Source organism: Galeopterus variegatus, unplaced genomic scaffold (genome assembly GCF_000696425.1).
Source record: "Galeopterus variegatus unplaced genomic scaffold, G_variegatus-3.0.2 Scaffold2767, whole genome shotgun sequence".
Lineage (NCBI taxonomy): Eukaryota > Metazoa > Chordata > Mammalia > Dermoptera > Cynocephalidae > Galeopterus > Galeopterus variegatus.
In genome coordinates this window covers 180,633-193,848 of record NW_007728878.1, presented here as the reverse complement: position 1 = coordinate 193,848, position 13,216 = coordinate 180,633, and the positions used below count along the sequence as shown (strand labels likewise).

The 13,216-nt window shown below is 35.2% G+C and overlaps 1 protein-coding gene across 1 annotated transcript in view; it reads left to right on the top strand.

Annotated features, from left to right (window-relative positions):
• Nucleotides 1-13,216, top strand: part of RNF219 (ring finger protein 219) — a 42,171-nt gene that overhangs the window by 11,191 nt on the left and 17,764 nt on the right. The window contains exons 2-5 of the mRNA XM_008582921.1: nt 2,391-2,526; nt 4,637-4,728; nt 6,748-6,996; nt 10,286-10,374. Of these exons, the coding sequence (XP_008581143.1) occupies nt 2,391-2,526; nt 4,637-4,728; nt 6,748-6,996; nt 10,286-10,374 (566 nt within the window). The remainder of the gene's footprint in view (nt 1-2,390; nt 2,527-4,636; nt 4,729-6,747; nt 6,997-10,285; nt 10,375-13,216) is intronic.

Genomic DNA, 13,216 nt, shown 5'->3' with positions numbered 1-13,216 from the left:
GCAAATGGCAGTATTTCATTCGTTTTTATAGCTGAGTAGTATTCCATTGTGTAGATATACCACATTTTCCGTATCCACTCATCCGATGATGGACATTTGGGCTGATTCCAGCTCTTGGCTATTATGAAGAGTGCTGCAATGAACATTGGGAAACAAGTATACCTTCGACTTGATGATTTCCATTCCTTTGTGTATATTCCCAGTAGTGGGATAGCTGGATCGTATGGTAGATCTATCTTGGTGGGAGCTAAAAAACAAACAAATTAATTCACCCACATACACACACACACACACAAAAAAAAACCGGGGGTGGGGTGGGGAGGAAGATATAACAACTATACTTTCATGAAGTTGTTACAACAAGCAAACGGAAAGGACATTCTTGGGGGGGAGGGGAGAGAGGGAGGAGGGAGGGAGGTGTCGGTGATGGGCCATAATAATCATATACATTGTATATTGACAAAATAAAAATTTAACGAAAAAAAAAATGTTTCATAACATAAAGATTAAATTAAAACACACATGAATATACTATAGTCTGGACTTCACATTAGGTTTTTAAAGAAAAAAATAGAACATGCAAAGAAAGTTTATGGTTGTTTGCCATTTGAGACTCTTTAACCAGGAATACCTCACAGGTAAGCATTCACTCCTGGCTGCTGGTAGGAGCACTTTGGAAGAAGAGTTTGAGACACTGTGATTTGTGGACTTTTTTTTTAGTCTTTTCAGATCAGTTGAACTGAATGAATTAGAACTGGGTTTCTCCAGGAGGAAGTTTAAATTCATTCTCTATTATCTTCTTTGTTTAGCTTTCTTAGATTAGTGTTCATAATCAAGGGAGCAGCAAAATGTTTGGAAAGCCAGATTGAGACCGGAGAGCTCTTAGCAGTGAGACTCAAATGATTACCTGTCGTCACAAATAGCCATGCATTTGTGATTTCTTTGAGGGTAGGAACCCTTTTCAAATTAATGAATACTCATAGTATCCTGAGGCAGGCATAGAGCAGCACACTTGTTTTCTGAAGAAAGTGGTTTGTGGTGTACTGACTCTTCATTTTCTCTCAACTTACTCTGCTTTCCCTTGATCTTCTAGTCTTCTAGTCCCTAGTACCGAAGGGCTCTACACTGGTATTGCTATTATTATAACAGCAAAATATTGAAAATCACTATGTTTCCCACAGTGAAAATACCATATAAATCAAATGAAAGCTTAAGCATTTCTGCACTGTTTTTGTTTTTACTGTTAAATTTGTGCTATTTGAAAAATATTGTCATCATTTCTTTCTGGCAAGTTCTCCAACTAATTGAATGTTAGATATTGTCTTAATAGTAATTAATTAATTCATTCAACAAACCTTTGTTGAGTACCTACTAAGTACCAAGTTGTCTGCTGGGCAGCAGGGATTTAGGAATGAATGAGACTAAAGAAGTTCTTGTTCTCATGGAGCTTCCTTTCTAATAAAGGAGATAGACAATAAATATGTAAACAAACAAACATATAATATCAGATATAAGTGCTATAAAGAAAACCAAAGCAACTTCTCTCTTTTCTGTTTTCCACCTGATAAAACAGCTACACACAGTCAAAATACCTGGTTACCCTGAGCAAGCTACCTAATTTCTTCATGCTTTGGTTTCCTTATTTGTAAAGTATATTTATCCTGTTTACCTCACAGGGTGTGATATTTAAAAAAGAGAGAGAGGATGCATGTGAAAGCCTTTCATAAAATTTGACTGTATAATGTAAGGTATTATTATTTGTACTTGTTTAAATGGAATTGAAGATTTGTGTATTTGGTGTATGTCAGTATTTCTGTTAGCCTTGTTGTTTAGATTATAAACCATTTGAGAATGGGGTTCATGCCTTTTGGATTGTTTTAACTTTCATGACTCTTTGGTTTTTGGGAATTTCTAGTAAAATATCAATGCTTAAGGGTTGGTTGCTTTTACTCCGTAACATAGTGGAATGAATTGAGGAACAGATTCAAGCATCAGATGGATGATTGGGCTAAATGATCTTTAAAGAACCTTCTAATCCTGCCATTTCATAATTCTAAAATAGAAGAAGTTGGAGGAAAATTGTTCCAGCCTTAGTGGAACAAAAAGCATTTTCTTTTCGGCCATGAGTGTGGATAGGTCCAAAATAAAACATTTCTAATATGTAAAAAGTTTCAGTCTCTATGAGCAGTATTAAAGGTATTATGTCTGTTATACATAGGTAAGAAACAATGTGGTCAGCAGAAGCAGTGTTTTTATAAGTCCTAGATACTCCTTTTTAAACACTTACTCTGCTGTACTCTAGAGAAACAGTTTGTTTGCTCTAGATTAAACTACGTTGGGATTCTAGTTATGAATGTTGCACTGTACTAAAAGTAATGTTTTTTCCAAAGGTACGTCAGCCTGTCATATGCATCAACAACCATGTATTTTGTTCAATTTGTATCGATTTGTGGTTGAAGAATAATAGCCAATGTCCAGCTTGCAGAGTCCCCATCACTCCTGAAAATCCTTGCAGAGAGATTATAGGTAAGGGCCTGTTTTATATACACATAGGAACAGATTTGAAATAATTTCCAAATAATGTATATTTTGGGGAAGACTGAAGTAGACAATTTTCAGTGATGTTATTTGGTCAACATCATGCTGGGTAGACTAGTAATTTGTATAATGTATATGCAGAGTAACTGAGGGGCACAGGCAGTATGAGAAATGCTAAGAGGAATAAAACCCTAAGAGCCTCATGGAACTTACATTCTAGTAGAGACTGTGCATGTGGACCAAAATATTAATGGTGTAAAGCAGCAGATGCTAAGGGCCAAAAAAAAAAAAAAGGCCCAAAGAGTTCAGGCAACAAACTTCAGCTAGGAACATTATGAAAGGCTTCATGAAGTAGATGGCCTTTAAGCTGGACATTTAAGGAGGGATAAAATTTCAACTGAGAAAGATTAGCAAGGGCATTTCATGCAGCAAGAATAGCATTAACTCAGGTATAGATATAGCAAAATACAGAGCATATTTTTGGAAATTACCAGTAGTCTAGTTTGGGTCTGATTACCAAAATAAGACTAAAAAGGTAAATTGAGACATTAGCGTAGAGAACCTTGAATAACAGCTAAATGAGCGACTTGCTCCTTGGGTGGGAAGAAAGGTGAGGTGGGTGTGATGGTTTTAAGCAAGGGAGTGGTATGATCCAGAGTGTGCTTTAGAAATACCACTTGGGTGGTGATATATAGGTTGGACTGTAGGGGAGAGACAGGATGTGAGTAGGTCAGGTAGAAGGTTTCTTGCCCAGGTGAGGAAGAATGCGAGTCTGGATTAAGGGTTAAAAAATATATTTAGTGTCACACTAATGCAAGAGAGGGGGGAATAATACTTGAGAAGCATTGAAAGAGTCTTTTAAGTGTTTTGTTTTTATTATGCTCATTTATTTCTTTTAGATTGCAAAAATTTAAATGATTTTTATTGTTTTTACTTTAGTGAATCTATAATTAGCCATCTATAGAAAACACCTTTCAGAAAACTTAAGTAGTCATTGTAATAGTCCCAAATTAGGGAAAATGGATTTAAATCAGATTTTTACAATGGAAATGAAAAGGAAGATATATGCCAGAGAGCAAAAGAAGAACTTGTGGGACTTTGGAAATAAGAGATATGAAGGAAGAATCAGAGTTGGGTTGGCTCCAAGATTTCTCTCTTGGGTACCTGGGTGAAGTCTAGTAGAGGACTAATTCTCTGCTATGTTGCCTGCTGCAGAGTTAACCTCTCTGTCTCTAGTGTTTTTACCTGCAGAACTTCACTGACGAGTCAAGTCTTTTCTGGCAGAATATGAGCTTTGATGGCTAAAACAACTTGAATGTTTTTTACCCCAGCTTTTCTTTATATCCCTACTCCTGCCTTCATTCATTCACATCTAAGTGATATTTCATAAATTCTCTCAAGTAAAATAGTTCATCCATCCTTTGCATTTGTATAGAACATCCTGAAAAAGAAATCTGTGAAATGTCTTTGCTGTCATGATGCTAAGAAGTGCAAAAAAGGTAGCCACAGCATACATGAAGAGCTCCCAAGAAGATTCATTTTTGAGGATATTTTGAACAAGTCATAGCATACATTTAATGCTGTGACTCATAATCTATTGTAACTGGGTTGTTTGAATTGGTGAAAAGACTCAGTTTTTTCAGTTGTGTTCCCAGTTACCAGGCATCTTCAAATACCTTGGTTACAATTAATTATGTACACATAATTGGTTGAATATAATGGTTTATATTCTTTATATAATCTATTGGTTAAGTGTAAATATCATAATCAGTTTTATCATTATTTAACAATTGTCTAGTTTTCAGAATTTGCAGTAGTCCAAATGTAATAATATATAGTCTTTTCTTTCATTGAGTTTGCTATAATAAGAAATATAGGTAAGTAAACACAATATGATATTTTATTGAAGGTATTTCTTATGGTGTTATTCGATATATATCTTTTCTCAGGATTAGGATAGAGAAAAGGCCTAGATGGCAGTCCCAAGTGTGTATATAAGGGTAGATATTAAGCTGGAGAATTATATAAAATAAGAAAAAGGTTCATTCTCATTCTGCTCAAGTCAGAATGAAAAATTAGGAATTTTTTTTCCCTGTAGGAGGAACAAGTGAAAGTGAACCTATGCTAAGCCATGCAGTCAGGAAGCACCTTCGGAAAACGAGACTTGAGTTACTCCACAAGGAGTATGAGGTAAACAGAAATTAAAGTTTAAAATGATGTCAGCAATGAATTCAAGGTAAAACTGAGCACCTCAGTCCTCAGACTTCTTAGAGTAAACACCCAATGACACTTTATTTCAAATGCCGGTTAAAAAAAACCTTATTTGATAAATTCTTTTTCTTTTTCTTTTTCCCTTCCCTATTTTAAATAGAGGAAAGGGACTTTTTGTTTTTTTAAGTACCAAGGAAAGGCACACCCCGATTCCAGAGAAAAGGAACAGATAGAAGCATTTGCTTTTTTAAAAGGTTTATATTTAGGGCCGGCCCGGTGGCGCACTGGATAGTGCGCCGCTTGGGAAGCGCGGCGGCGCTCCCGCCCGAGGGTTCGGATCCCACATGCAGACCGGTTCCCGCTCACTGGCTGAGCGAGGCGCGGGAGCAACACCGAGGGTTGCGATCCCGTTGCCGGTCCCCGGTCCGGTACGGGGGCAACACTGAGGGTTGCGATCCGTGGCCAAACACGGAAAAAGACAAAAAAGACAAAAAAAAAAAAAAAAAGGTTTATATTTAAAAATGTGTATTTCTGCAGACATGTCATTTTGTATTTGCCTCCCTGAAGAAGTTGAGACATAAAGGAAAACCTCCTGTGGAAGTCAGTCTGACCCCCACATTCGTTGTTTGTTTTCTGCCTATAAATTTACTAACGATCATAAGCCTGATCAATTCTGGTAAAGTAAACGTACCTTATGTCAACTCCAGCACAGATATTTTAGTGTGAAATATTAGCTGTTTTCTAATTATTGTCTAAAGGTGAATGAACTGGCTGATTTGACATGGTGGAGGAATTTTACCAAATAAATTCATGCTAAGGGGATACATATACTTTTGAGTATTAGACATTAAGCCCAGTTGTTGTTTTATGTTGACTAAATGGGGTGTATTATTGATCTCTTCTTTTGACACAAAATATTTTTAAATTAAACTATATACATGAAACTACCCCAGCTGCCACAAAAGTTTTTTGAAATGCAGTGGAGTATTAAAAAATGAATAAATGTTTATTCATATATGTGTTTTTCACATACATGAATATATAAACACATAAGTGTATTTGTTTATTCATTAATATATTAATTCAAAGTGATTTTCTTATTTTATATTGCTATTTAACTTGAAATGTACTGTAGTTTAAATTAGTAAATAGTGCTATCTGTGTTAACTCTAAAATGTATTCTTACATATTTAATATTTATTATACTTAGATACTAATCAAATTAGATTTTTGGCATATTGAGCTACTTGAAGACCACTGGCATATTGAGTTACTTGAAGTTTGTTTTCTAATAACAAGATTTTTAACAACCCCAGTTTGAGGTGACATGTATATTATAAATGAGTAAATGGGATCATAGAAAGGAGTTCTAACCCAAAGATTTATTGATTGGATTTAAGAAAATAAGCTGTTCCAGAGTGGAAAATCTAATACTTGCAATAGTCTTAGTAATGGAAGAATCAGAATCCAAAAAAGCTAAAAATTAACTACAGGTTATTATTCTGAAAGGAAAAGTGGAAGGAAATGATATATGGTTTAAACACTCCTACTTCAAATATAGAAGCAAAAATATAAACATCAAACAAAGCCCTATTAAATCAGCTTGATCAACATTGAATTTTTAATTCACTTCAGTAAAGCAGGTAAACATGCTTCAAATTTTTGTTCTGAAATGGAGTCCACTTCTCTGTTGGAATTCAAATGACTCTTCTTGTTTTCTGGATGGTATCTTAAATATAATCAAAGATATGACTTCTTTTATTTTAAAACCACAACTATCATTGAATTAAAATGAAAGTGATGTAAATGCGAGTTTTTGTCAGAGTCACAGTACATTTTGAGAACTTAAACTTTCTCCCTACAGAACTTTTCTGCTATAAAAAGAATCTATATGTCTACAGAATTTTGAGTATAAATTCAAAAACATGTTGCTTCAGTTTAGCATACATATGTGTTTAGTGTCTGTGTCTACCTTGTGACTATACAATGCTTTTTCAGGATGAAATAGATTGTTTACAGAAAGAAGTAGAAGAGCTTAAGAGTAAAAATCACAGCTTGGAGTCACAGATCAAGACTATTCTGGATCCTTTAGCTTTGGTGCAGGGCAGTCAAAATGAAGAGAAACATCCAGTTATAGACAATCCAAGTAAAATTGACCCAGAAACTGTAGCAGAGTGGAAGAAAAAACTCAGAACAGCTAATGAAGTCTATGAAAAAGTGAAAGATGATGTGGATAAGTTAAAGGAGGTAAGTTATGGTGGTTTTTTAAAGATCTATTATGGTTTTTAAAAAAATTCTATATATTTTAAGCACCTTCAAAAGTATAAATAGCTGTATTATCTTGACTTATCATTAGATGATTTATGAGGAAAGGACAAAATCCCTGAATGAGCATATACGAGTATATGCAATAGGAAAACTTTTTATCATTAAATATCATTAGCTGCCAAGGAATGTCAGGTGGTTCCATTTGCAACTATAATTGGAGACTCTATAGTGCTTCTATATGAGATTGCATCTTTTAAAGAAGTAACATCAATTTAAAGGATGTGTTTGTTTCCCCCTCTTTGTGGTTTGCCTTAGTTTCTTTTAAGCTTATGTCTTGTGTGCATAAAAACAGACACATACCCATTTTCATATCTATAAAAGGAAAGGTTTTGACCATGTCTTTTCTAGCACTACCATTTTCTGATTTTCAAGATTGTAAATAGATAGTTAGAAGCTTAATGACTAATTCCAAGAGAGCAATGAACAGCTGCTTTAGACTACTCCATACAAAAAAATATGGTGGCTTATGGGGCTGATTCATTTTTTTCAATTATTTTTCCATTCATCAAACAAGATAGAATATAGGTGAAAAAAGGCATACTTCTAGGATTTTTCATTCTAGGAAGGGAGATAAGATTCATACCATCAGCACTAGAAGTTATAATCAAGTACTCTCTTGACCAAAGAGCCAAGCCTTTAGCTTAACTTCAAGTTTATCCACAGTGGAGTCCTGTTGTGCTGAGTGGCTATGGTTTTGTAGTACTCAGGTTCACAACCACCCATTCTATCTATCTGTATTCCCTTAAAATACTGTTTTTGTTCCGAATTGCTAAATCCTGCCTCCTGAAATCATTAATGAGCTCCATATGATATTTTAGAGAAGTACCACTGTATATTGGCATTCAGATCCTCAGCGAGGTTAAGTGGCAGAGAAGTGTCTATCTACAGTTTAGTGTAAGCCATCTTCCACATACAAGGTTACTTCAAAAAGTCCATGGAAAAAGTGGAATTAAAAGATAATATGAATTTTTCCATGAACTTTTTAGAAGACCCTCTCTATAAAATAAATGTTTGGGCTCAGAAAAGGCCACTATGAGAGGAAAAAAGGAACTTAGTGCTTCAGAGAAAAAATAAACTACAGACATAATTGCTTTGAGTTTGTTTTAAGTTTGGGAAAGGATGTAGTTTCTTGGGTATTGATAACCAACATTAGTATATTGGTAAGGAGACAAGAGGGCACTAAAAGGAATGACAGCTGGGAAGTTACAGTATTTACCAATCTGTCATGTCCCCTTTAACCTCCCTGGCTCTCCTTGAGCTGTCAGTAAGCTCTATATGGTCTCTTCATAGTTATTAAACTTCATTTAACTTTTGGACAGTGAATGCTTCTTAGGGCATGAGGGTGGTATGGGGATTTATGTAAAAGAAGAGTATATAAAGCACAGTTAGTTTTTCTTTGCTTTTTTAATGGTCATATGTTAAATTCAATATCCAAAGCTAACCTGAGACTTCAGAATTATTTGGGATATTTAATAAGCCTATTTTGGCTGCCTAGTGATGATATTAGGTAATAGGCTATAGACTGGGGCATAAGTGAATAGAAAAACATGGATTGCAGAGACAAAACTCGAATATGAAGTGCAAAATAATAGTATACTATAAATCAAATACTGGAGTACAAAAGATTCCAAATAAAGGACTCCTTAAGCATGAGTGAAGTTGACTTTTTTCCTGATGTTTCCTGGACTAGAGGAGTTTTGAACCATCATGAGGCTAGTATCATTACCCAGTCTTGGTTGACATTGCACAATAGTTAGCTGCAGTCTTCATTACTCTTTTAGGGGCAACAAGTAGGTGGAATTTTGCCCTTTGTAACCTTTACTCACCTAATCCTCCTGAACTTGAAGATGTCTCTGATAATTGAGGAACTAGCTAGGCCATAATGAGAAGTATTATAGAGCCACAGGACTAGCGAGAGACCTTGAAATGTAGAGATACAAGTGAGTTTCTAATTTAAGTTTGTCATCGTGATCAAAAAGCATTCACTAAGTGCCTCTCTATATGGTGCTGTGCTTAAGAGCTTAATTCATTGTATGTATGCAGAAGTGAATGGCTTTCCTCCTATCTTCAGAGGGTCAGTAATGGTATTTATCAGTCACTTAAAGAATTAACTCTCCACAATCCTGGTTGGTGTTTAAAATGAAGATAAGCAGGTGCTCAGAGCCCAAAAGAAACCAGCATAAGTTTAAGTAAGAAAGTTAGGCTTTATGCCCAAAACAATGTCCTCTGTCCTATTGTTCTTGTGATGGTGCATTTGTATGTGATGGGCAAGTAATATAGTCAGAAGTTCTGGAAATTGGTAAAATATTTGAAGCATTGGTCAAATTTTGGTTAATGTTCTAGTCAAAGAATTTCCCTTGCCACGTTAGTGAGGTTAGTTTTTAGTCTGGGGACTCTTATTTTTGGGGGGAATGGAATACACAAATAAAACGACTAGGGAATTTAAAGGAAGTAGCTTTTAAGAAGACTAAAATTTAAGCATACTACTTTTCAGGCTGTCCAGAATCAATATAAAAGTAGGTTTTCTAGCAATTAGTGTCTTGTTAGGTAATTTTTAAATATTATACAATTCAAGAAAGAAAATCATACTTGAGAGATTTGCTTTTTAATCAAGGAAGAATCCGTGGAATTTATTAGAAAATATTGACCCAATTTGAGGGTCCCAGAAGTTGTGAGCCGGGACATTGGGAAAGCCTTTTTGAAGGAAGAAATCAAGCAGTTTAATCATATTAGATTTGTTATCACTAGAAAAATATTTTTAAGTAGCGACCAAGAAATCAATCTCATATCTCAAGAATTAACTCTTCAGCATTAGTTTGTGAATACTTGCATGTGGTATAATGTTACCTTGCCTAGAATATTCAGTTATGTGAAAAACAAAAACAAAAACATATATTTGCCAGTAGTATGGTCCCTTAATTACTCTAAGCTACCTAACATAGCTTCATTTAATTTATCTTCTGGGATAGGAGATTTGCAGAGTGCTTGGGGAATATGGATTAAAAATACTTAGTCATGTTCACAGTTTCACAAGTCATTCCCAGTGGTGATTTTAAGTTTCTGAAGGCCGTGTTCTAATATTCAGTTTTCTGGTATGATCTCTCTAAAAAATACAGATGGCTCATGTCATAATTTATAAGGCTCGTGTTGTAATTTTAAGGCACTTTTGTTTTAGCTTGTACTTAATTATTTTCAATTCTTTTTTAAGGCAAATAAAAAATTGAAATTGGAAAATGGTGGCCTGGTGAGGGAGAATTTACGACTGAAGGCTGAAGTTGATAACAGATCACCGCAGAAGTATGTATTTTGCTTCCAGAGCAATGTTTCAGACTATGTTAGTGTTTTAGACTACACTGTTGTGATAATGTTTTTCATTTAATTCTTTATTTGAGCATCTAGGTTTAAGTAAAATGTTTTGCTGTAAAAGTCAAGTGTATACTTTGTGTTGTTGGTAAATCTTAGTCTCAGTTAAGGCTAATTTTGAAGAAAGGATTTCGTTTTATCATTTTTCCTTATCTGATTAACAAGAGGATTGTTTTTTGTGACCTAAGACCAGGTAAGCCCTTCACTTGGTTTTACGTATAACCATTTAATAATACTAACAAATCGTAGTGAGATTAAGGTAATGCTGTTTAGCTACTTTCTGAGATAAGCTTAGTAATAATTAACATTCAATTATTATTAATGTTAAATATTAACATTCAATTAAGCTGTAATGTAAAACTATTATTGTTCTCTATTTACAGAAGAGAATTTGGAGGCAAAGAGAGATTAATTTATCTAAATCTGAACAGCTAGTATGTGGTAGAAATTGCATTTGAACTCAGGTAGTCCAACCCCAGAGGTTGTGCTCTTAACCATTACACTAAAAAGTCTATCTGAAATAGAATTTAAGGCATTGTTCATTGAATTTGGGACTGATTTGAAGGTATACAATTAAGTAAGTTTATACTTCCTTTATGATGGAATTTTCATTTCATTCAAGAACATAAGAGATTGCAAGTATTGAACTGCTTAATGGTTAATTTGTCTGTTTAAAATTATAAGAAAGAGTTGGAGTTAATAGTTGAAGATGGAGAAAACATGGCAGACAATACTTGAGATTCTTCTTTTTGTAGGGAAATAAAAAGGTAAGTGAGAAGACAATATTGCCCCCAAAGTCAGGCAACCTCTCTGAGGGATGGCATATAAGAACTTCACCCTTTCTTCCCATCCAACCTCTTGACTTTATTTCTTTATTATGGAAAAAGACAAGACAGAAATAAACAAACAATGGAAATTTATACTACCAGAAATAGTTCTCTGCTTGTCATTTGAAAAGGGGGAAATGTTGCCCTCATTAAACCAAGTGTGGTATCACAAAACGGTAGAAGTAAACCATGCTTCTCAAAGTAGAGATAACTAACCAATAAAAAAGCATAGCTTTTACTTTTAAATAGTTCCTTCCCCTGTGCTTTCCAACCCCTTTTTTCTTTCACTTCAGATAATGTCCTACTTTGACAAATTAGTGAAATAAACTTAAGAAGTGTTGCTGTTATGTGGTGGTTTGAATCTCTGCTCCTGTCATTTATTGGCAGCTCGCCTTGCCAGTCATAGTAATGCTTGTCCATTAGCCATTTCCCACAGCGTGTTGAATGGAACTGAAGCTATTTTGTTTGTAGCTTTTATTTCTTGAAAAGCTGCCCACCAGATTTCAAATTTAATGCTAGCCACAGGATGTGTGTTTTTAAATATCCATAGCTCGGATTGAATAAATAACTGAAGAATCTCACCTGAGGAAACCTGGCCTCTGTCTACTCTCAAAATAAGCAGCCACACATCTGAATGCAATATAAACTTTAGGGTTCACCATCTTTTACTTCCATTCCTTACCTTCAGGGTAAGGGAATGGTTTCACTTTAAAAGCAATTTGAACTCACCCCTATTCCAGATCAATTTGCAATCCATTGAGGTATTAAATGCATTGCATTTGATTTATAGCCTTGTTTACTCTCTGCATCACCAAACCCTAGTGGGATTCAGAGAGAAGCTGAACACGGCTGAAAATACCCAGATCTGGTTCAACTAAGGAGAGTGCCTATTTGTATGGAAAAGGATGAGAAATTTCAAGAGTTTAGAAGTAAATGCAAACAAACAAAAATCACCCATTCCATTTTTATTCTGTGGGTTTAGGAAGTGCCTTGACAAATTATTTTACTTTTGTCTACTTGGTTATGGGTCAAGGTATACATTTTTATACACATGACCTTAGTCTCTGCTGTATCCTACAAGTTGAGTAAACATATTCTACAAGTCATACAGAAGAGAGACCTTTAAAATTCAGACACTAGGGAAGGAATAAAATTAGAAAGGCATATTAGTCTGCTCAGGCTGCTATAACAAAATAGTTAAAAACTGAGTGGCTTAAACAACACATTTACATTTATTTTCTCAGAGTTCTGAAGACTGGAAGTCCCAGATCAAGGTTCGTTAGGGTTGGATTCTGTATTAGTCTGTTTCTATTGCTTATAACAAAATACCTGGAATTGAGTCATTTATAAGAAAATGAAATTTATTGCTTATGGTTTTGGAGACTGCAAAGTCCAAAGCCCAGGCAACTCATCTGATGAGGCTCGTCTTTGGTGTTGGCTTTACAGCAGTGCAGGAGTCTCACATGGCAGAAAATGGTAGAGCAGAGAGAGAGAGAGAGAGAGAACATTCATCATTCACTCTCCTTTTAAAGCCCTAAGATCCATGCCCATGACCACCATTATTAATTCTTTCACTATGGCATGGTCCTCAGAATCTAATCACCTCTTCATGGCCTCACCCTTCAATTACCATAATAGGATTTCCCACCCTCAACAGTTACAATGGGGATTAATCTTTAATGACTTTGGGGGAGCTATTCAACCCCACTGCAGTTTCTAATGAGGGCTCTCTTCCTAGATAACAGCCAGCTGCCTTCTTTTTATGCCCTTTCATTGTGGGGAGAGAGAGTGAGCTCCTGTCTCTCCTATCTCTTCTTATAAGGACACTAATCCTATTGAATTAGGGCCCCACCCTTATGACTTCATTTAACTTTAATTACTTCCTGAAGACCCTATCTGCAAATATAGTCACATTGGGGCTAAAGCTTCAACTTGACTCTGGGGGGGGG